A 24,061-nucleotide genomic window follows, 5' to 3' on the forward strand; every position below is an offset into this window, starting at 1 on the left:
TGGTGAGGGGTGTGTGAGCTGGAGAGCAGGAGGATGCCAGAGCACCAGCCCCAGCCACGGGCGTGCGGGGATGCCAGTTGTATTTGTAGAATAACTGCTTATTTACATCTTTTTCTGATTCACCTCTTGGTCATCTGGAGTAAACTTTTTTCTCAGTTAGGAGAAAAGCAGCTTGGATAATATATTTTGAACCATAACAAATCTGAGCATAGGTTTGGTTCTTCCTGGAGATGTATGTTATCCTAAAGCAAGCTTGTCCAACCCATGGGCCAGATGCAGCCCAGGATGGCTTTGAATGTGGCTCAACACAGCTTTGTAAAGTCTCTTAAAACATTATGAGATTTTTTTTTTTTTTTAGCTCATTAGCTATCATTAGTGTTAAGGTATTTTATGTGTGGCCTAAGACAATTCTTCTTCCAATGTGGCCCAGGGAAGCCAAAAGATTGGACACCCCTGCTCTAGAGGATGAGCTCACTGGGCTTACCACCTCCCACCCCAGCCTGGCCAGGGTTCTGTTCGACTGTTGACTGTCCTGTCTTCTGCCTTTTTTGCTATGGAAAAGCATAAAGCCAGTCTTACTTTTAATTCCTCATTAGGTTCCCTTTTTTCCTGCTCCCTTTTTCCCCCTGACACCTGTATCCTTTCTCCATCCAAACCACTTACTCTGCCTTCCTTTAAGCCAGGAAGAATACTTAAATGTTTAAAGTGCTTATCTCTGGGGGGCAGGCTTATAGGGCTCCTTTACTTTCTGCTTGGTGCTTTTCTTCATTTTCTAAAATTTTTACAGTGAAACATGTATTACTTAAAACATACTTTTTTCTGACTATAAATGAGCATGTCTGTTTTAAACAATTAACAGGAATATAACAATATATTAAGTACAATGGGAATATATCTAGTAATCTCACTCCCCAGAGGAAATTCTTGGTAGCATTTTGGAGTGTTTCTTTCTGTACGCATAATGGCTCACACAATCACGTTTAAGTATGATTTATGCAATATGACTACCATCTTTCTGTGGGTCTATAACGTGTACTGTTCCCCGCCCCTCTTAGAAAATAGCATGAGCAACCTCTATGCCAGTTACATATAACTCATAAATCTAGCACTTTGTATGGGCCAGGGAAGTAACGTGAGTAAAGAGAGTTGGTGCAGTGTGGCTGTGATGAGTAGGCCCTGTGGTGAACTGATGGACTTGTACCTCTCATCTAAAGAGACAGCCAGTGCTTAGCTCTAGTCTCTTATTTATTGCTGTGTGAGAATGCGAAAATGTGGGCCCATGTTTGTTGGATCTTTTGATGTTCTAAGAGAAGCTAGAAACCTAAAATTGTTTAGTTGAATTTTTGCAATTTTTCATACACCATGTAGTCCAATCTGCTGTCTGGGTTGTGGCCAGTGATACGCCAGTTTACCACTGGATATAGATGCATCTCATTCTATTTTGAGTAGCCTTTAGGAAAATTTAAATGCGTGTTATCTTCTCCTTTATTTTTTCCCATTTACTCATCATTGAAGTGAATGTGTTCATTTTCTATAATACTGGCAGATACCCTAGCTCAGATTTGAAACTGAACAATAGATTAATCTATCAAGTTTTTGCAGAGTTTCTTTCTGGAGAATCCAGTGCCATTCTATTAAATCCCTTAGCAGTGCAAGACTTCCACCCAGGACCTTATAGCCAGAGGCAGCTGTTTATTCTTCTTTCTTAACTGTATAGCGAACCATTCAGAGAAGTAAAAATTGTAGAGGCTAAATGTAGATGAGAGGCATTTCATTCACTCACCAACTAACCTGTGTGTAAGGACTCAATGGCTGGGGTCAACAGATGTTTTGTCTTTGGTCGTGATAGGTGTTTCCTCCACCCCATCTGGATTGCAGAATAACGGGAGAAAGCATGGGAGCAGGCTGCAAAAAGAGTCTGGTTTTTATTTCAACCCATTAGTATGAAGGGTTGAATTAATCTCCAACAGATTTCAATGCAGCCTCATTTTTAGTTCGTCATTGTGTTGGCACTGAGTGGTTCTTTCCTTTTCAGGTTATTTCATGGATATATGAAAGGAAACACACTAGTTACAGGCATTACCTTATCCTTTGCTCACATCTCTTTACCCCTCTGAGCCTCCTTCTTCTCTGTAAGACATGATTGCTGATGCTGCCAGAGTTGTTGAGAGGATTGCATTTTAAATAAGATGACTCTATGAAAGAAACCAGCATGTTGCTCTGTAATGTTGGTTCCCTTCTCTCTTTATTATTTTTTTCAACATGAAACTTTTATCACATTTCGTACAAATGAGCTTTAAGAACATAGACTTTTCAGGTTGGAGACTGCGTATTGACTTATGAGTGGTAGTAGCATAAAGAAGTAGAGCTGTCACTTGCGGCATTAACGTGCTTTAAGCAGAAACTGATTTTTTGTTTTGTTTTGTTTATGGTTTTTGACGTGTTTTTGTTTTGGTCTGACTAGGAGGAGCCTGATCTGGTTAGTGCAATTTATGGCCGAGGGATAGCCTATGGAAAGAAGGGACTACATGTGAGTATGTAATAGTTACGATTGCCATAGTGCCTACATGACCTGACACAGACCAGGGTTTTGCTAGAACTGCCACTGTTCATTGACCCTTGATGGGATGTGGAGTGGTATCTATCATTCCAGTTCACAGATGAGAAAATGGCAGCTAGTAAGTGGTGGACTGGGGATTTCCACCCAGATCTTCTGAAGTCAACTTTGATGAACTGGATAGACTAAGAAAAGCATGAGACCCTGCTTGCATTCCTAAGAGATATTCAATGGTCCAAGTGGAGACTGGGCATCAATAGTGCAGTAGGACTTACAGAGTTTGAGTTCCTTTCACAATTATTAAAGTTTGATGAAAGAACAAAAGGTTTTTTTAGGCGTGTAAAATTTATTTTTATTTGTTATATTTTATACTTTTTGCACATAGGTGTAATATCTTTGTAGCTGTAATCAAATTATTCCCCTTATTTCTCTGAGGAAGGCTGGAGGAGGACTATGATAATCATATTTTACACAAACAAAGGTACTATGGTATAAAAATGAAGACTCCTGAAATTATATAGTAAATCACGAAATGATGTAAGTTCAGCTTTCCAAATTTTTAGTCTAGGACATTATATGCAAACTTTTTCTATTGTCTTATTGTATACTAAAAATATTTGTGTGAAATTGTGCTTTGAGAGAAATACCACTTTTGCAACTTTTACATTAAAATATTAAAAATGTTTAACATTTTTATTTTATTACAATTTATAAAATATTACAATTAATATTATACTAACCTTGTGCTGGCCTATTGGAGAAACTTTGTGTATTTGTATACTTGAGACATAGAGGACTGAGAATGAATTTAGAATTGGGAATGATGGAAGTGCTTAGGAAGGAAATGATATTTTACTCAGAGCATCAATAAATGACCAGGTTGAAGTTGCAGTAGTAAAGTTCAGAGCTGCCTCTTCCTAATTCTCATCTTTTAAAATTATATATCTTGAGATTAAATTTGCATGTATATTTAATAAAAAGTTGCACATGCATTTTTAATGTAAAAGTAACATGCAAATGTTAAAGAGAACTTACCTAAACTTCTTAAGGTATAGATTTATAGGCTTATGTTTTTGATAGACACTGTCTTGACCCATTTCTGTTCCCCTGTTGCCACAGGTCAGCCTCATTTCATGTGCTGGTATCCACGTACTCATCCATTGAGATTCGTTGATTCCATGTTTAAGTAGATTAAGTTTAGATAATATCCTGCCATCTGTGGAATTTGTGATAGGTAGCCGGGTCTAACATGTTATTGTTGAGTAAGTAGGTAGACTTGAGTGAGTTAAATAATTATAATATCATGACTGATTTGACATGGCACATCTCTTACATAGAAGTGAAGTTCATATTTATTTTTAAACAATTGGTTATATCATTACTAAATTATTAGTTTTCTCAGAAAATTTTTTCAGCCTGGTTTTGAGTAACAGTATGTCTCATACTAAGCTAATGCCTTTTCAAGGACATTAAGAATGCTGAGCTTGCTCTGTTCGAACTAAGCCGAGTAATTACCTTGGAACCAGATCGTCCAGAGGTATTTGAGCAGCGAGCAGAAGTGAGTGTGGCTTTCTTTTTCCCTCTGTCGTTATTGGATTAGTTGAATCTCAATTTTTTTCCTATTACTTTATTACTTGTAAATTTTAATGCTCCCTTAAAACTCTTATGTTTTTCTATGTCGGTACTTAATGCCTTTAAGCATGGTTGAAATTAATAGAAAACTATGGACTGAGTGATATTCCTGAACTAACATAGAAGAGTAATATTTAGTATGAAAATATGTGGTTGAAAATATTTAGTATGAAAATAGGATGTATACTACTTCTATAGATATTCATCGAAAAATATAACACATAATATTTGTGTTATATTTTGAAAAATATAACACATAAAAATATAACACAAAAAAAACACAGTTTCATCCATGTCCCTACAAAGGACATGAACTCATCATTTTTTATGGCTGCATAGTATTCCATGGTATATATATGTGCCACATTTTCTTAATCTAGTTTATCGTTGTTGGACATTTGGGTTGGTTCCAAGTCTTTATGTAACAAACCTGCACGTTGTGCATATGTACCCTAAAACTTAAAGTATAATAATAATAAAATTAAAAAAACACAAAAAATATAACACAAAAGAAAAACACATAATATTCATTGAAAAATATAACACATAATATTCATTGAAAAATATAACAATATTATAGATATTCATTGAAAAATATAACACATAATATTTACTGTACATGTGACATACTTTAGCAAGACTTGATATGACTGTTAGGTCAAACTGGAATTCACAGCCCTTGGAAGCGTTCATTCTGCTGGTGTGTATGTGTGTGAGCACTTAAATGTAATTCTTATGATACAGACCTAGCTGCATGGATACATAGATCAAGTGAGGATGATGACAGCCACATCTTAAAGGAGCTTGACATAGAGACAGATAATATGTGGTGAAGATGCCATGTAATACTGGCTCAAGTAGACAGAGGAGGCGCTTCTTTGGGAAGAGAAGAAGGGGAATGTTGGGAATGATGCTGAGGCCATCAGAGGAAGCGAGGCTAGAGCTGATCCAGTCCCATGGTGTGGTGGGGACAAGATGAAGGAGAGTGTTCAGCGCAGGGAAGAGAGTCTGTACAAAGGCATTCTGTTTTACGTTTTTAAGTGAAATGTGTTTATTTTACTTCCTTAAAATAATAAGCTATCTAGGCTTCATATGTGTTAATGTATTTAGTCTGAATAAAACAACTTTTAATCATCTGATATGATCTCATAGTTGAACTAAAGAAAAAATTACTTTTTATTTTCTCTTTTGGGAGAGAAAACTAGTAAAGGAAGTGCTAAAGGTGTAGGAATTTAAAAACTGTATTTATGGTATTTTTGTTCTCAAGATTATTGTGTCTTACAGTTCAGTCTCTTAAAGTGAATTTTTGTTTTGTTGGGGATTTGGCTTTTTGAATAAAATCTTTCTCAATGAATGATTTAATTTCTTACCTCTTATCTATTTTGAATTATAACCCTAAGGGTTAAGTGACTATAGTTTATCACTGCATGAGACTTGCTGGTATTTAGTTGGTGTCTAGTGGCTAATTTGGTGACAAATTTGGTAATCATCTGCTTCTGGGAGAGGGGACTGATGTTTTTTCCCCTATATCACTCTGGTTTATGTTAAAATCTGGCAAATCATGAATTAAATTAAGTATATTTAGGTAAGAATTATTTAACAGGTCTTTACAATTTGCATATCTAATAAAAAGCTACTGTTTATCAAAAATGGCATTGGTAATTAGAAAAATAATTTTTAATTGTCTTAAAAATGTATAATAATATTCTCTTTTTCTGGCATTATTGGGCAATAATGTTGCTACATACTGAATTTTCCAGCTAAATTATAACATACCATTTATATATGTCAGAAGTCATTTTATGAGAAATCTTTCACTTTCATGCTTTCTGAAATATTCTATATTCGATGAACATAAGTTAACTTTTTAAAGTTACTCATTATTATCATATTGATTGTTGTGCTAGGGTATGATAATTCAGTTATGTACCTAGGGGTTGATAAACTAGGGAGGGATGATTTTCCTTCCCAAATACAACCCCAGCCCACTGTGCTTTTTGAATTCTCAGACATATATTCAATTTCTTTCCTCTTTCTGAGCTATCATGCTTACTACTGGTGATAGGCCTGCCTGAATCCTCTTTCTTGCTGGTTTTAAACGTCTGTAGAGTAGGAAATTATAAAATTGGGTAGAAATAACCTGTCTAATAAGGATAGAATAGGCTGGGCATGGTGGCTTATGCCTATAATCCCAAAATTTGGGGAGACCAACACAGGAGGATTGCTCAAGGCCAAGAGTTCAAGACCAGCCTGGTCAATGTAGTGAGACCCCTACCTCTGCAAAAAATTTTAAAAAATAAATTAGCAGGACATGATGGCACAACCCTGTAGCCTAAACTACTCAAGAGGCTGAGGTAGGAAGATTGCATGAGCCCAGGAGTCCGAGGTTACAGTGAGCTATGATTGTGCCACTACATTCCAGCTTGGGTGACAGAGTGAGACCCTGTCTCTAAAACAACAACAAAATAAACCCTAATTTAAGGACGTTCATTCAGGATAAAGTGCTTGGGCTTGATTGCGTGAACACTGATACCCATTTTGGATTTTCTTATGTCTTTTTGGTTTACTTTTGCATTCTGAACTGTCTTCTGTATTTTCATGTTGCCTGAATACAACTGATTGCTGGCTCAAAAGAGCTTTTCCAAACAGGCTTGCAGATATTTTTCCTCCTACTCTGCAGATCATGACTCATGAGTTAAAAGTTGTTACACAAAAGGGCTTAAAGAGCATCTGGAATCTTAGAAGCTGTCATTCAGCTCTTCTTACCATAGAGGACAGAGCTAAAGACCATGGAAGACTCTAATCTGTGTCCAATAATTTGTCTATTTTAATGGTTCAACATTATCTTTCAGGTTAATTTTGACATCTTTGTGTATATATGCCAAATTTTGATTTAAAAGATAAAGTCAAGAAAAAAAATCACATTGCAAGAAAAGCAACATCTGGTACAACCCAGAATGTGAAATAGTGACAAGGCAGTTGCTGCAGTCATAGTTCATCAGCCTCCTGCTTGACTGGACAAAGATCAGTGGCACCTCAGCTGGTTGACTTTGAACCCCACCGCATAGTATATGGGGTCAAGGATTGCAGCCTGCTGAGAGTAATTTTGTGAGTGGAGTATGGTGAAGTGGAATTGAAGAGTTAAAAACATTGGGATTTTAGGGTTGGTCATTGGTATTCTTCCTGATTACATGTTTGGGATTTCTAGATTCTGTCCCCTCTGGGACGAATTAATGAAGCAGTGAATGACCTCACTAAAGCTATCCAACTGCAGCCCTCAGCACGGCTGTACAGACATCGGGGAACCCTGTACTTCATATCAGAGGTGACTGGTTTTTGTCTTGAAGTATTTCTTTTTATGATGATGAAGATTTCATTTTTCCCTTGACCTCAGAAAGTGACTCTTTGATAGATTTGGGCCTTGACTGTTTAGTAATATGTCTGTGTCATAAGAGTTATAAAAGCATTTTCTGTAGCTGAAATTAAACTCAGTGGAGAACATTAAGTACTAAAAACATTTTCTTGTTTGAGCTGTCAGCAATAACTAATTCTGGACTGGCATTAAAAAAAAGAGAGAGAAAGATAAATTTAGTTTGTGGATTGTATGTCAATCTTTCTCGCAAATGTCCTCATAGGGAAGCAGGTGTGCATGTTGTCAATGTGATTATTAAACTTAGAGGTAAAATTTGAATTTCTTTGGGTTTCACAGCCCAAGAAACACACCCTGAACTAGCATGGCTTTCCAGACTGTAGCTTCTCTATGTAAGTGACCCAAGCCTGACAAGGTTGTCTTTTATCATCAGAGTGGCATTTATGATTGCTGCAATTATTTCTGTGGCTTATAGTACTTTAAATAACAATTTTCTGTGCCAAAGAAAATATATTAAAAGAGTCTCAGCATAACACATTTTAATGTTAATCTGTGGCATAATTATTTTGGAAATATCCAGTATGATAAAATGCTAGTACCAGAAATTTCTCTAACAGATTATTACCATAATACTATTTGAGATAAATTTTTTTGTAGTTGAGACAGAGTGCTTAATTTAAACCTTTGTGAGTTTTTCTCACCATCACTTTTCTTAAAAAACTCCCAACTGTTTGAATGAGTAGTATAAGCATTTAACCAATATATAGTGGCATGAAATGTTTCCTTTAAAGCCGAAAAGGGCAGAGGACGAATTGAGATTTTTTTTTCTCTACCAGTCAAAAATTAGGAAATGTTCACATATCTAATGAATACTATTTTATTTTCCCCCCCACTCTCCTTTTTGTAGGACTATGCAACAGCCCATGAAGACTTTCAGCAGTCCTTAGAACTGAACAAAAACCAGCCTATAGCTATGCTATACAAAGGTTTAACTTTCTTTCACAGAGGACTTCTGAAGGTGAAAGTGTTGTGCATATTGTACCATATGATGACTCTGCTTCTCTTGTGGGTGGGAGGAATTTCGTTTGATTGATGGCTGGTATTTATTATTTATTGAGCTCCTACTCTTTGATGGGTTCTTGGAGGGAGATACAGAAAGGGAAAGGATCAAAGCTTAATAAGTGGGAGAAATGATACTTTACCTTTATAGAGGATACAGTTTGCAAAGCTTTTTCCACGTATAATTTATCATATGGTAAACATACTCAAGAATGTAATATAAACAAAGTGCTTTGAAAACTTAGATAAGAAAGATTCGTTGGAACTGCAGAGTTAGAGAAAGCTCCAAAGAACAGGTGGACTTTGTCCTGGAGCTGGAAGACTGAGTAGGATTAGGGGGTGGAGGTGGGAGAAGAAAAGCCCTTCAGGCAGAGAGGAAAGCGTGGGTGATGACTTGGGGAGATGGAAATATGGGCAGTTCACAGAGTGGGAAGTAGTTGGGTATGGTTTAAGGGAGATGAAGCTGGAAGGTCGGTGGAGGGCAGGTCCTTATCCTGGAGTACTGTGCTAAGCATTTTGACTTAAATTTGCAGGCCAGAGGATCTATAAATTCTAGGTTGCCAAAATGCATAGATTCCAGCACTGAGACCAAATGCGTAATTTAGGAAGTAGATTCAGACAGCATGGTGGCTGAGGAGATGAGGGACAGAAGGACTGACCAGGTGACATTGGTTGGGTCTAGGTCAGTGGGCATGAAACTTGACCCAGCTCCTTGAGAGACCACAGGAACAGGTTGGGAGACCCTTCTGAGATTGACTGTATTAGTATTACTTGAGGACTGCCTGACTGCTAGGCAGAGGAGGTAGAGGGAAACAGGAAAGCTATCTGAACTGACTGAAAGTATGGGCAGAAATGTGGCCTCCAGCCTGGCCCTTCCTCCTGCCCGGGCACTTGATTCCGTGTTCTGAGTCTGTGCAGGGAACCCACTGTGAGAAGGCTTGTGCCAGGAGCCGGGGGCCTGGAACTTGACAGGGAGCTGCCTCTCTCACCTGGGCCTCCTTAGTGCCGCTCAAGGCCTGGCACACAGCAGGTGCTCTCACACAGGACACATCCAAGCTACCTGATGGAAGACAGACGGGCCTGAGAACGAAATAGAGTCAGCCTGCATAGCCAAAAAGCAATTCATTCTGATAGGAGTCCCAGAAGGTGGTACTTAACAAGAACTTTGAAGGCTGTGAAGAAATTCAGTAGTGTGTGGCAGGGATATGTATTCTGCAGAAAGAACGGACATTTTATTATTGAAAGTGGTTTGAGGATCTGACATATATATATTTGGGTTGTGGGGAGAGTGTTTACCTGTGAAAAGGCTGCACATTGCAAATCCTCAGTGTTAAGGGCAGTGCCTGTCACAAAGTAGGTGCTCAATACGTATTAGTGCAATAATGAATTTCAAGGACAGAGCATTGAAGTTGGTGTTGAATGGTCTTGGTTTGAGTTCTCGCTCCAAGCTCCATGGGCAATCAGTTTCTCCTTCCATGTCTATAAAGTGGAAACAGTTCTACTTTCTGCCTCTTGGAGTGATCATGAGGATTCAATAAAATACTCTATGTGAAAAGTACTTTGTAAGCTTTAAACAGGAATCAAATATTAATTATTATAGATTATTTTATCTGTGAAAATTTAAAGTTTTACAGATTCTAAAAGAAAAACCCCATCCCACTAAAAACCAAACCAAAAGGAATTTTGCAGATTCTATTTCATAAACCTCACATTCCTTTTGGAAGTATGTGGAGGATACTCCTAATAAAGACCTCTCTCTCCCCTCAGGATTCAGACTGGCAGCCGTAGGCTTTGAGAGCAATTTCTTAAAACATGCTTTGAGCAGCTGCCAGATAGACTTGTCCAGTTTATTTTGTATCTGCCCCCTGTTCCTCTCATCTTCTCTGACAGTCACCTTAAATTTAAAAAACTCAGAACCTCGGTACTCTACTCAAATTATATCCCTTGGATATCTCATGGAGGAGAAAAAGATTACAAATACAAAAAATACCAACCTATTCGTATTAAGAGGTTGAAAATATTTTTAAAAGTAAGCAAATGCAAATGGTTTCGCTTTTAACATTGTTACTGTAAAGCCAGGTTTAGGAAGATGAACAGGGCTCTTTGGGGTATTTGAAAATGAGAATTTTTCAGAAAAGAGAAACTAACTACAAATTGCACAAGAACTGAAATTCAGTTTGATTTGCTTTAGATCTGCATGGTAAGAACCTAGAAACGGTGCTTTCATTTTGAGCATTAAAAGCCCCTCAGCAAACTAGTCCTACCAAGTTATTTGGTGCTCTGTCCTTTTCACCATGCTCATAAGCACAGCATCAGCAAGTACAATAGATGGGAACTCTTGCTTTGCGTTTTTATAGATCCGCTGTCTGAGGAGGTTAGAGTGGTTACTTACTGTCTCCTTCATCCCAACGGCATCCGCATGAGGTATAGAAGGAGTGGAAGGTGTCCCTGTTACACAGATTGGAAAACTGAGTCGGTAGTGAAATGGCTGAATTAATAAATGAACTTTGTCTAGATTTTTCTATTTCTCTTGTTAACCGTAGAGACAAGTATTAAATGGACCAATGAGTTTGAGCTATCTTTATATCCTAAAGGTGGTCTCTCTTGGCCAACAGCAATTTAGAAATTAATTGAGTGGGTGATTGCTTATTTACTATATGATGTAATACATTAGAAGTATATTAGGCAATATTACGTTACAAATTTTACAACTATCTAATCCAGCGGTTATATCAGGCATTTTGGATCTTCCTAGGGAAACAACAAAAACTTTTCTATTGAATCCCATTGTTTTATCTATGTTGTAAGGATATTTCACAAACCGTGTGTCCCAAACACCATCAGTCTTCACTTTGAGAGTTTTCTGAGAGTGTTCTCTTAGTTACAAGGAACAGCCCTAGGGTGGTGGTTGCCTGTCAACTAGTAAGAAAGATGGGGACTGAAAATGGTGGGATGGCATTTGCCAAGCAAATTAATTCAGAGCCAGTTCATGTGCTTAGAGATTGATTCATTCAAACGTAGTTTCTTTGTTCCCAACGCCTTAAAATCTTGATTCTACTATGTCCCCTCTTTGGCAGAATGAGGTAGAGAGCTGTGCAGTGATTAGACAGGAACCCCGAAACCAAAGACTCTTAAAAGCTGAAGAGAAATCAGACTTTGAAGAACTGTGGCGTCCAAGCATGCTGTAAGTGGAGTGGGCAGCCCCCTGGGCGTCTCCACCTAGCTGTCCACAAGCACTCCAGACTTAACACGCCCCGATGGGCTCGTTATTCCCTCCTGCCCCACCCCATCCCCCCCTGCAGCTGCCCTTTCTCCTGTACTTCCTTACTTGGTTAATGTTCTCGCCACCCACCCAAGCTCTTCAGCTTAAAAGCTTCCTACCCTTTCTTCTCCCTCATCTCCCATACCCAGGCAGCCACCGAACTCTGTTGTAGTTTGCCTTTCAAAATGTCTCCTGAGGTTGACCCTTCTTTTCTCTCCTCAGAGACACTTTCTCAGTTTGAGCTTTCATTATCTCTTGCTCCGACTACTGCAGCAACTCCCTAATTTGGCTCCCTGTCTCCATTCCCTTCCGTCCCTAGTCTGTCTTTGTTGCTGCTAGTAGTAATCATCTCTAAAAAGTACATTTCCTGAGGTCATGCACCTGTGTGAAGCCCCCTAGTCCTCACTGCCTACACAGCTTGGCCCAGGAGGCCCTTCCTTTCCTGGCCCAGCTTCCCATGTTAGCCTGGTCTCCCATCTTTTCCCTCACCGCTGCACCCACCCATGCACCCTGCACTCCTGCACCATTTCTGAGTGATCTGTGCCACTGTACAGCACTATTTCCCCTCTCCAAAATGCCCTCTTTCTTTACCAAATTCCTTTTCATTCTCCAAGACCCAACTCAATTGTCACTTCCTCCCTGAAGCCTGTTCTGTTACCCCAGGCTCAGTTAGTGGTTTCTTTCTCTTAATTCTCAGAGACTTACTTATATCTCTATTGTAGCTCTTAATTTGTATTCCGATAACCTGGTGACACAATTGGCTTTCTAACTAGACTCCATTCTTAGAGGACAGAGATAATGACTGGCTTATCCTTGCCTTCCCTGCACCTCACACTGTCTCTGGCACATAGTAGGCGCTCAATATATGTTTACTGAATTAAGAATATAGTGGTAAACTCTTAAAAGATCAAGGTTACACCATGGCAAGAAGCCTAACTAAAAGTGATCTTTAACATTTCTTAAATGTTAAAGTTTCTCCATTCTTATCTCTCTACCCAACCATAGATATTCAGCAGGAGTCCTTAATTAGTAGATTGTCATCCCATCGTTGCCTTTGAAGAGTTTGCACACCAGCCTGTCTTGTCCTACTGTCTCCCTTCCAGAGAAAATCAAGGTGCAGGGAATGATGCCTTTTTGAAAAGAATTAGAATTGTACTGCTTTTGCAAAACAATTTTGTGTGCCTTACCAAATCATTAAATATTTATTGAGTGCCTACCATGTACAAGGTATGTGACATCTTCAGTAGTTTTCTTCTATGAATTATCTAATCAGGTGTAAAATTATCTAAAGTCATGTCTTTTGCATTAAAGCTATTAGAGATCATGATGCTTTATAGCAGGTAACTTTAGTAAGATATGTCTTTTCCTTAGGAAAAGTGTTAGTAAGCTAATATAGTCATAATTTTTTTATTGCAGTGTATAAGTCACAGTGAAAAGTACATTTAATGTTGGTTTAAGCCTAGGTTGTTTCTACTTAAATAGAATGGTACACTTGATTAATAGTTTTCATAGATGGAGAGGGAGTTAGGCAGTAGCCAAGTACACCATGCATTTCCAAGGATAGCTTCCCAAAGGATAGTGCCTGCTTAGGAGTTCTCACTTTCTTAGCCACAGACTTGGTGTTAGGCCGACGGAAGCTAACCCCAAACACCTCCAACTTAAGGTTTTTGTTTTGTTTTGTTTTACTTTTTCTTTTTCCTTGTAGATCATGGGAATCCTTCAGTTGGTGAATCTAGGAGCCTTTTTGCTTGTTTTAGAAACAGTTTCACATTGGGCTTTCTTTTTTGTCTCTCGGTTCAATTTTAAATGTTGCCAGTTATGATCATTTTAAATTATTTCACACAGCTGTTAGGCTTGCTTTTGGTCCTAGGGCCTTTCTTAATTAAGGATATGATATTAATAATATGAAGGTGAAATGATTAGTATTCAAAGTTTTAATGAAGTAGCTAGTAATAAAGTAGAGAAAATGGAAAGCTGATTTCCCATTGTAAAGGGGAGAAATTTAAGGCTCATATTTTTCATAGTAATGCATTTGTTTACTGAAATTAAATCCTTCTGACTTATAGTTTATTGCATTTTCTGCCTCTCTTTTTTAAAAGTCCTCCTATTTAAAAGAAAATCTGTCAGAGACCAGGATATATATTTAAATCCTTTTATGATTTAAGTGAATCTCAATTTTAACAATTATGCAAATGAAATAATTTTCTCTACACTTTTTACAGGAAGCTATTGAATCCTTCAAAGAAGCTTTGAAGCAGAAAGTTGACTTTATTGATGCATATAAAAGTCTAGGGCAGGCGTATAGGTGAGTAAAATAATAACAGTTGGGGTAGGAGGGAGGCTGAAGGGTGGGGAGACAAGATAGCTTCACGTAATATTTAAAAGAAATAGTATTTCTTAACCAAAGGAGATGGATATTTTGAATTGTGCAAGTATATATAGACTTGTTGATATTTTCTCTGAAATGCAGAAAAAAAAATTGTATCAGAGGATGTCATGATGCACAGTATTCTCTCTTAACTTCAGCGTGTGTATTGGTCTAGAAAACGTTCATCCTTCAAGGGTTGTTGTTTTGAATAGTGGCATTGTAAGCTATTGGGGTATAGATGCTGCTGCTACTTTCTTAGTAACTAAGGTAAATTTCCTATGATCTCTTTGAAGAGTCCTAGAATGAAGGGATGGAAAAGTTGTGATTATAATGTACATCTACTGAGAATGAGAAGTTGTAACTAGAACTTGGCTTCCTGACCCCATGCATTGCCCTGATGAATAGAGCTATTGTGACTTTTGGCTTAAAAAAAAAAAAAAAAAAAAAAAAAGTAAGCCGGGAGTGGTGGCTCACCCCTGTAATTCTAGCACTTTGGGAGGCTGAGACAGGCAGATCACTTGAGGTCAGGAGTTCAAGACCAGCCTGGCCAACATGGTGAAACCCTGTGTCTACTAAAAATACAAAAATTAGCTGGGCATGGTGGTGGGTTCCTGTAATCCCAGCTACTTGGGAGGCTGAGGCTGGAGAATCGCTTGAACCCGGGAGTCGAGGTTGCGGTGAGCCGAGATTGAGCCACTGCACTCCAGCTTGGGCGACAGAGCGAGACTCTATCTCAAAACAGGAAAAAAAAGTATATTGTGTTATGAAAAGGAGGTAGGATGGCATGAGTGAAGGAGCTCATGACTTAGTTCTGCCTTGGTCGTTCTGCAGGTATGAGTGCTTAACTTCCCTGAGCTTCTGGCTTCTCACTTGTAAAGGTGCTACAAAAGCTAGAAAAGAAAGATAGCGACAGAAAGTCCCTTTATTAGGTACCTTATTCAGGAAGGATTACATTCAAGAGCTTATTTATCTGATAGTTTGAGGAGCTCTTATATTAACTTGGAAAAAGTGTGTTTGGATTTGTTTGGGGTTTAAGGAATGATATTTATGCTTCCTGTCTCACAGAATTATTGAATATAAATTGAAAACAGATTTGAAAGCACCTTGTAAAGTGCTGTATGAATGTAAGCAGGAATTATAGTTTTTAAAAATGTTAATTATTTATAGAGAATTGGGTCCCGCTTTTCAGGAGGTGAAGTGGGAGCATCGCCTGAGCCCAGGAGGCTGATTTCAGCCTGAGCAATGCAGTGAGACCCGGTTTCTAAACCTATTTAAAAAGCAAATAAAAAGCAGATTGATCCATAACAACCATTTCCATCCTGGAATGGTTACAATTCTAAAATACACTTCTTTTTTCAGAATTCTAAATTATATAATGATTTACTAGATTTTAAGCAAAGCAACTTTGGTGACCAAAAAAAAAAAATGCATTTTTAAGGCTATGAATTTGATTGAGAATGATGAACTGTTTATGATTATAATTGGTATATTTTCTTCCAAATGGGAAAAGTGTGTTTTTATCCATATGTTAAAATTTACACAGTTTTTTAGGGTTTGGGACTCATTGTGAATAATCAAGGAGAGGGGTTTGAATAAGCGACTGCCTTTGGAAATCAGCAGATGAATTTTCCCCACAGAATTTCAAGAGCTCTGTGGTTATCCTATGAGCTGGTGAGATTTAGAAGTAAGTGAAATGTAATATGTCAGAGGCTATAAAAAAGTAACAAAGGGAACACCCCCATCAAGGTATCTTGTTTACATATTGGTCCATAATTCTGAGGATAGCTTATTCTGTATGTTTCCCGTAATATCTATATTGTATTCATAACTATTATTAAATACCTAGAGAACTGGGCAATTTTGAAGCAGCCACTGAGAGCTTTCAAAAGGCACTGTTGCTCAACCAAAATCATGTGCAAACCCTCCAGCTCCGGGGAATGATGCTCTACCACCACGGCAGCTTACAGGAAGCCCTTAAGAACTTTAAGGTGAGCATCCATAAATAAGAACACTGTAATTGGAATCATTGGATTATTCTTCAGTGAAGTTTAGTGAAATGAATAGAGAAGGGGGACTGAGAATAGTGTTTCTGCTCCAACAAAAAGAAAGAGAAGAAATCATTGCCCTTGTCCTGTAGACTAGCTTACAGGTCTGGTTGAACCTGGAAGGAAAAGTAATTCCAGAGTAAAGAATAAAGCATTTCAAAGTTTTCCTAAACTGTATTGCTACTAATGCAGCATTTTGTCCTCAGCGGTGTCTGCAGCTAGAGCCATATAATGAAGTGTGCCAGTATATGAAAGGGCTCAGCCATGTTGCCATGGGACAGTTTTATGAAGGGATAAAAGCACAAACAAAAGTTATGCTGAATGATCCTCTCCCAGGCCAGAAGGCTAGCCCTGAGTATCTTAAAGTGAAGTATCTCCGAGGTAAGTCAGAAAATCACAGAATTGTTGGATTTTCATGCTCAAAGCTGTAGAAATCATATTGCTTGACTCTTTTATGTTTCATATGAAACAGTGGAGTCTGAAAGAGGCTAGGTGACTTGTCCACAGCCACACCTTGTCAGTGCTAGTGTCGAGACTACATGTTTATATCTTCGAAAGATCAGTCAAATGCATTTTCTACCACTTTTAAAATTTTTACTTTCTAAAGTTAAAACATTTTTTACTTAAGTCTAAAAGCCATATTTTGAACTAAATGTGACAAGCATCTGGAGTATTTGTGTCTCATCACATCTCATCCAAGAATACAAGAAGGGCAGGAAACTGACATTCTGTGAGGTTCTTACTGTTTTTTTGTTTTGTTTTGAGACGGAGTCTTGCTCTGTCACCAGGCTGGTGTACAGTGGTGCAATCTCAGCTCACTGCAACCTCCGCCTCCCAGGTTCATCCCATTCTCCTGCCTCAGCCTCCTGAGTAGCTGGGACTACAAGGGCGCACCATCATGCCCAGCTAATTTTTGTATTCTTAGTAGAGACAGGGTTTCACCATGTTGGCCAGGATGGTCTCGATCTCTTGACGTCGTGATCCGCCTGCCTCGGCCTCCCAAAGTGCTGGGATTACAGGCATGAGCCACCACGCCCAGCTGGTTCTTACTGTTAAATGTGAACTTGGTATCTTTGACTTGTCATTCCTTCATATCAAAATTATCATATATTTTGGATAAATATGGGTGAGGAAGAAAGCAAATCTTGCAGTTACCCTTTTATTAGTTGTACTTTTACTCGCCTTTTATCTCCTGTCTCTGAAGACAGTTTTTTATTAAAGCCTACATTCTTATTTGTATTGTTATACATGGTATAAGCCCTTTATACCATGACTGTCCAAAATAAAAAAAAATGGAAAGCTGTGTATGTAATTTTAAATTTGTAGTAGCCACATTAGAAAAGTGAAAATCAAAGAAGTGGAATTAATTTTAATAATGTCTAATTTTAAATTCAGTATACCCAAAATAGCCATTCAATATATAACATAATTAATATGAAACTGCTATTCATTAGATACTTTACATTATTTGTTGCACTAAGTCTTTGAAATCTGATGTATAGTTTATGCTATAGTACATCTGAATTTGGATGTTAAATTTTCATTGGAAATACTTGATCTGAATTTAGAATTTATAATATTTATAGTTAAAAAGGTAGGTTCGTATGTGCAAGTTGTTCCAAACATACTGAAGTTTTCTAATGATTGAATCAAGTGTCAGTTTGTAAGTTTAAATTAATTCAAATTAAATAAAATTTAAAATTCAGTTTCAATCACCCTAGCCTCATTAAGTATCCAATAGCCAGGTGGCTAGGGGCTACCTGTTAGAGAACATCTTTCTTCTACCTGAATTACAATTCCCTTTTTTCTGGTTCAGTGGAGCTTGCACTTGTGAATTATAGGCAGAAGGGGCAGGTACTCTGTACTTTGGGTTTTTTCCTACACTGCTTTCATAGAGATAAGCAGCAGTCCATTATTTGGTGAAATCATATACCCAATTAATCTGTATACCAGTTGACAGAGTACCAGGCTCTATCTGACACTGAACTTGGATTCTCAAGCTCTGGAATTGAAAACAATGAGATTTTTGGTGGTTTTCCTGGAAAGGTGATTAAAATTTAGCCAAAGTAGGCCGGGCGCGGTGGCTCATGCCTGTAATCCCAGCACTTTGGGAGGCTGAGGCAGGCGGATCACGAGGTCAGGAGATCGAGACCATCCTGGCTAAGACGGTGAAACCCTGTCTCTACTAAAAATACAAAAAATAAGCCGGGCATGGTGGTGGGCACCTGTAGTCCCAGCTACTCGGGAGGCTGAGGCAGGAGAATGGCTTGCACCCGGGAGGCGGAGCTTGCAGTGAGCCAAGATTGCACCACTGCACTCCAGCCTGGGCGACAGAGCAAGACTCCGTCTCAAAAAAAAAAAAAAAAAAGAAAAAAAAATTTAGCCAAAGTAGACCCAGACTGACTGACTTATATTTGACCTTGTTATCTCAAGTCAATGGCAGGTTACCTCTATCATATACTAATAGTGACTTACTGAAATTTAGAAACTCTTTAGAATTCTTATAATTGAAGAACAGCTTGTTATAAAGTATTTGTATGGCAGCTAGCCATAAGAAAGTTTCTTTAGCAGTATTTGGATGTGTCAGATCTCATTTCCTTTCTGCAGAGTATTCTCGATATCTTCATGCACACCTTGATACCCCCCTTACGGAATATAACATTGATGTGGATCTGCCTGGAAGCTTTAAGGACCACTGGGCTAAAAATCTGCCTTTCCTCATAGAAGACTACGAAGAGCAGCCAGGGTTGCAACCCCACATAAAGTAAGTGCTTTAAATGAAGATGATTTTTTTTTCCTTTCTCAAAACTGAGCTATAAGCTGGGCATGGTGGCACGCTACTCCCTGCTACTTGGGAGGGTGAGGTAGGAGAATTGCCTGAGCCCAGGAGTTCAATCAAGCATGCTATCCTTGTGCCTGTGAATAGCCATCCATTGCACTACAGCAACACAGCAAAGACCCCATCTCTAAAAACAAAACAAAACAAAAAACACCTATAGCAAACATCATTTTAACTAATGAAATGGTAGATACATTAACATTACCATTGGGAGTTGAAGCAAAAAGCCCAGAATCAGTGCTTCTCTGTAATACTGAACTACAAGTCCTAGACAGTGCACAGAAAGAAGAAAAAGAAATCAGTGATATGGATTAGAAAGGAAAATAGAAAGCTGTCATTGTTTGCAGATCACATAATTTTCTACAAAGGAAACCTAGAAGATCTACAAATTATAGGAAATGATGAGAGTTTAGCAAGCTCATTGTTTATAATCGATATACAATAATCAGTTACATTTCTATATATATGCAACAAAAATATCATTTATAATAGTAACAAATACTTAGAAATAAATCTTACAAAATCTGTATAAAATCTGTATGGAGATCACAAAACTTAATTGAAAGTTACTAAGATAAAACAAATAAATGGTGAGAAATACTATGTTCATGGATTGGAAGTTCAGTAACATTAGTAGGCCATTTCTCTGCAAATTAATTATATATTTAATAAAATGCCATTCAAAATCCCAAGTTTTTTTGAGGCACTTCTTAAGCAAATTCTGTAAATTCTATGGAAGAACAAAGGACCAAGAATAATCAAGATACTTCCAAAGAAGAGGATGCTCAGGCTTGAAGAGGAAGCTTCTCATCTTACCAGGTAGCAAAACTTAATATAATAATGAACAGAATGGTATTGGTGCAGGGATAGACAAGTGGACTAAAGGAAGAGAATAGATAGCTTGGATAAATGGTAAAGGTATGTTAGAGATCAGAGTGGGACTGGTCAAGATGTGGGAGTGGGCCAATTAGGTTATTTTATGGATAAAATAAAATTGATATTTGTGATGGCATAGTAATCTAATTCCAAATGGATGAAAATCTGAAGTATGAATGGCAAAACATTTTAAACTTTAGGAGGAAATATAAATGAAGATGTTTATGACTTTGGGGTAGACAAGGATTTCATAAGAAGCACAAAGCATAGATCTGAAACAAAAAGATTGATAAATTGGACTACCTTGAACCTAAGAACTTCTGTTCAACAAATGACACCATAAAGAAAGAAAAATAAGCCCAAATTGGATAAAGGTACTTGCAAATTTAATAACTGACCAAGAATTAGTGTCCAAGTTTATGAAGTATCACTACAAATTAAAAAATAAGAGACAACCAATAGAAAAGTGTGCAAAAGACATGAACAAGTAATTTTACCACAGGGAAAACATGAATGACAAACATGAAGAGATACTTTAGTTCATAAATTAAGGCCTCCTGAGATTTTTTTCAGCCACTAGATGAGCAAATGTTACAAAGTCTGATAATAGTAATATTGGTCAGAAGGGAGATTATGGAGAACTTTTATACTCCTGGTTAGAGTATAAGTTGCTACAACCACTTTGGAAAGCAGTTTGTCATTATCTAGTAAAGCTGAATATTCTCATACTTGATATAAGATTCTGTTCCTATGTCTATTCAGAGAACTTTGTACTTGTGCACATATCTACCAGGAGAGATTTGTACAGGTCTGCCAGCAGAATTTGTTCACAGCTGACACTGGAAATCAACCCAAATGTCCATCAACAGAAGAATGGATAAATGTGACACAGTCACACAATGGGATATTATACAGCAGTATAAACAAATGACGGAGGCAACAATGTGGATTAATTTTAAAATGTAATGTTGAATAAAAGCAGCAAGTCAGTAAGCTGTGCTCTCACATATTTTTTCTCCCAAAGCTCATAAGCAAAACTGTAGAGTATACTGTATATATATATATATGTATATAACAAACCTAGTTTTTAAAAAGGTAAGTGAATCAGGAGCACACATTTCAAGAGACAGGAGGATGGGATAGGAAAGCAGCATACAAGTAGATACAACTGCATGAATTGCTCTAGTTCTTAAACTGGGTAATTTGACTTTGTGTTTTCTATGTGTCTCAACTATTAAATGAACAAAAATAATAAAAAGAAAATTGATTGCTCATGGAGATTATGCATGTTCTCTAACCACTCCTTTTTTGAGAAATATTTCTGTGCACAAAAGAGTTAACATAGCAGGTCTGTGACTGCTGTCCTTAGAAAGGACTGTTTGCAAGAGTGACCCTTGGTTGGTATCTGGGAACTTGGATTTTGAGGGGATTCCTACCACTCCCAAAACTAATAGGAGAGGCTTCCTGTGCCTAAACTGTGTGTTCAAACAGTGTGGTTTCTATTCAACACTTGCTTGCTTTCCTTCTGGGTATCTGGAATTTGGGAACTTGCCAGGCATAAGGTGTCTATAACCCTGGCCACTGAGTCTTTAATGAGCTTTCCTGGTTGGCAGCATTTTACACGTGTTTGCAACTAATCGCTGGGAGAATTTAATGTGTCATATATGACTTCCTTGGGAGAGGACCCTTGGAAGCTTGTGACTGGTTTCCTCCAGACTTCTCCCAATGTGCCTCTTCCCTCTGCTGGTTTTGTTTTGTAAAGGACACAAAACAAAAAATGATACTTACTATTGTGAGTATCATTATGTGCTAAGTCCACTGAGCCCTTTCAGCCAATTTCTGAGCCTGAGTAAGGATGGTCTTGGAGATCCCCAGAACAACCTGTAATTTAGAATTTCAGTCTTTGTTATAAAAGCATCAAGCAGGTTGGCAGCTAAACAGTAGTATTTCCATGTATCATTCCAAGTATGCTTGTTCTAATACAACTTGGGCAGGGGTGAGGAATGGACAAAGGGCAGAGATTTGGTTGCTTGTTGAAAAAGGCAGTCCATTCAGGAATGTATTCTGGAGAAGTTTACAAAGCAAATAATGGAAAGAGGTGTCTTCTGAATTGCACGCTAGTTATCATAGTTTTCACTGTTACTAACCAGCATGTGATGGCAATTATGCACATGCCGTCATAAAGATTCCCTTTTAAGCTGAGGTATGGTTGGGTGCAAAGGACTGAAGTAAGGATTATGTGGTCATAGAATGCTTCATTAGTTTTCCAGTGGAGGAAGTGACTGCTTCTCAGGTGGAATTGGATTACCAAATGTGTGTTGTAAAAGTCCTTATCATGTACATGATGTTTCTTCCAGAGATGTGTTACATCAGAACTTTGAGAGTTATAAGCCTGAAGTACAGGAGCTGATTTGTGTGGCTGATCGTTTGGGATCCCTGATGCAATATGAAACACCTGGTTTCCTGCCAAACAAGAGAATACACAGAGGTATTCTGGAAACCACCTGAAAATGAAAATATTCCTGGCATAAGAGGAAGGGTGGTTAAGCCATGTTGTGCATTTTAATAAATTAGTATTTATTGTGCTTATTCAGATTCTCCATGTGATCAGAATAGAAATGTGTAGAATCATTCAAACTGAATTCTGAAAGAAGACTGCTTCCATCCTTGGCTTTTTTGCTATTGCTGTAGTATAAACTAGAATATAGATCTTAAGTCCTTACTCAAAATCAGACAGCTGATCCAGGGAGCTATTTCCTTATTATAGGAGTGAGGAAGAATGCAAACCTCCACTTGTTTCAGTAGGAAGCAGAGTTGGGAGCAGACAACTTGAGTTGTCTCTAGTTAATTCTGATGGGTTTTAATTTTAGTAGGACTATCATGACTGAAACGTGCCTTGGGTCTTGTTATATCACCAATACTTCTGACCCTTTATGTGCTAACTCTGGAGTTATCACTGAGAGTCTGTAAAGTAGGTGGAACTCAGTCCCTCTAAAGTGTACTAACTCTTCTTGATATTCCTTTCTCGTAGCTATGGGTTTGGCCGCATTGGAGGTCATGCAAGCCGTGCAGCGTACATGGACCAACTCAAAAGTTCGAATGAATGGAAAGACACGGTTGATGCAGTGGAGAGACATGTTTGACATTGCAGTTAAATGGAGAAGGTAACTAACATCTCAGTGAAAATAAACTATAAGTCTTATCATTGTCAAATAACGTCAGTCTGTTTCAGCTAACAGGCTATGAACCCTGTTTTGCTTGCTAACACCAGGCCTTCCAAGTTAGGTTTTCCTCTCTAAAGTTTGTTAGAAATTGCTGGCATCTTTATTATTTGACATACACTTAACTAATATTTTCAAAATAGGAATTGATTGGCTGGGCGCTGTGGCTCATGCCTGTAATCCCAGCACTTTGGGAGGCCGAGGCAGGCGGATCACGAAGTCAGGAGATCGAGACCATTCTGGCTAACACGGTGAAACCCTGTCTCTGCTAAAAATACAAAAAGTAGCTGGGTGTGGTGGTGGGCACCTGTAGTCGCAGCTACTCTGGAGGCTGAGGCAGGATAATGGCGTGAACCCAGGAGGCGGAGCTTGCAGTCAGCCAAGATCGCGCCACTGCACTCCAGCCTGGGCGACACAGCGAGACTCCACCTCAAAAAAAAAAAAAAAAGAATTGATTGTTTTCACATTTTCAATCACCTATTTACATGAAACATTTTAGAAACAGTCTCTTTGAAAGAACAGATCCATTACCTGTGGTACCTCTGAATGAACTTCGCTGGACCAGTCCCTTTATAGATAATGGTGTGCCTGGCAACTAGCTAGTTTAGAGTAACCTTTGATATTCATTTGCATGACAAAAACTGTGCTCTGCTCCTAAACCTTTACCTTTACTTGGCTTCTCGCCTGGTCCAGCTGGCACATCTGTTTGGAATTTGTAGGTATGGACATCACATTTTTAGATATAATGGACTAGCTGTTGCTTTATCCCCACCTTTGCAAACACTTCTACATGTTTTATTTGGAATGCTTCTGAACACTTCTGGTTTTATAA

General features: G+C 38.2%; 1 protein-coding gene across 9 annotated transcripts in view; it reads left to right on the forward strand.

The window, feature by feature from the left end:
* The window catches only part of TTC13 (tetratricopeptide repeat domain 13), a 72,857-nt gene that overhangs the window by 31,079 nt on the left and 17,717 nt on the right, over positions 1 to 24,061 (forward strand). For 3 of the 9 annotated variants that reach the window (XM_054486795.2, XM_054486786.2, XM_054486806.2), the window contains exons 5-10: positions 14,103 to 14,185; positions 16,095 to 16,236; positions 16,500 to 16,674; positions 18,901 to 19,057; positions 22,366 to 22,496; positions 23,040 to 23,172. In XM_054486795.2, coding sequence (XP_054342770.1) covers positions 14,103 to 14,185; positions 16,095 to 16,236; positions 16,500 to 16,674; positions 18,901 to 19,057; positions 22,366 to 22,496; positions 23,040 to 23,172 — 821 coding nt within the window. Of the gene's footprint in view, positions 1 to 2,464; positions 2,531 to 4,022; positions 4,116 to 7,397; positions 7,515 to 8,466; positions 8,578 to 14,102; positions 14,186 to 16,094; positions 16,237 to 16,499; positions 16,675 to 18,900; positions 19,058 to 22,365; positions 22,497 to 23,039; positions 23,173 to 24,061 lie in introns of all 9 variants that reach the window. The other 6 variants (XM_054486734.2, XM_054486743.2, XM_054486753.2 and 3 more) reach the window with 3 other exon arrangements.

The sequence above is a fragment of the Pongo pygmaeus genome, chromosome 1, assembly GCF_028885625.2.
Source record: "Pongo pygmaeus isolate AG05252 chromosome 1, NHGRI_mPonPyg2-v2.0_pri, whole genome shotgun sequence".
Taxonomy (NCBI): domain Eukaryota; kingdom Metazoa; phylum Chordata; class Mammalia; order Primates; family Hominidae; genus Pongo; species Pongo pygmaeus.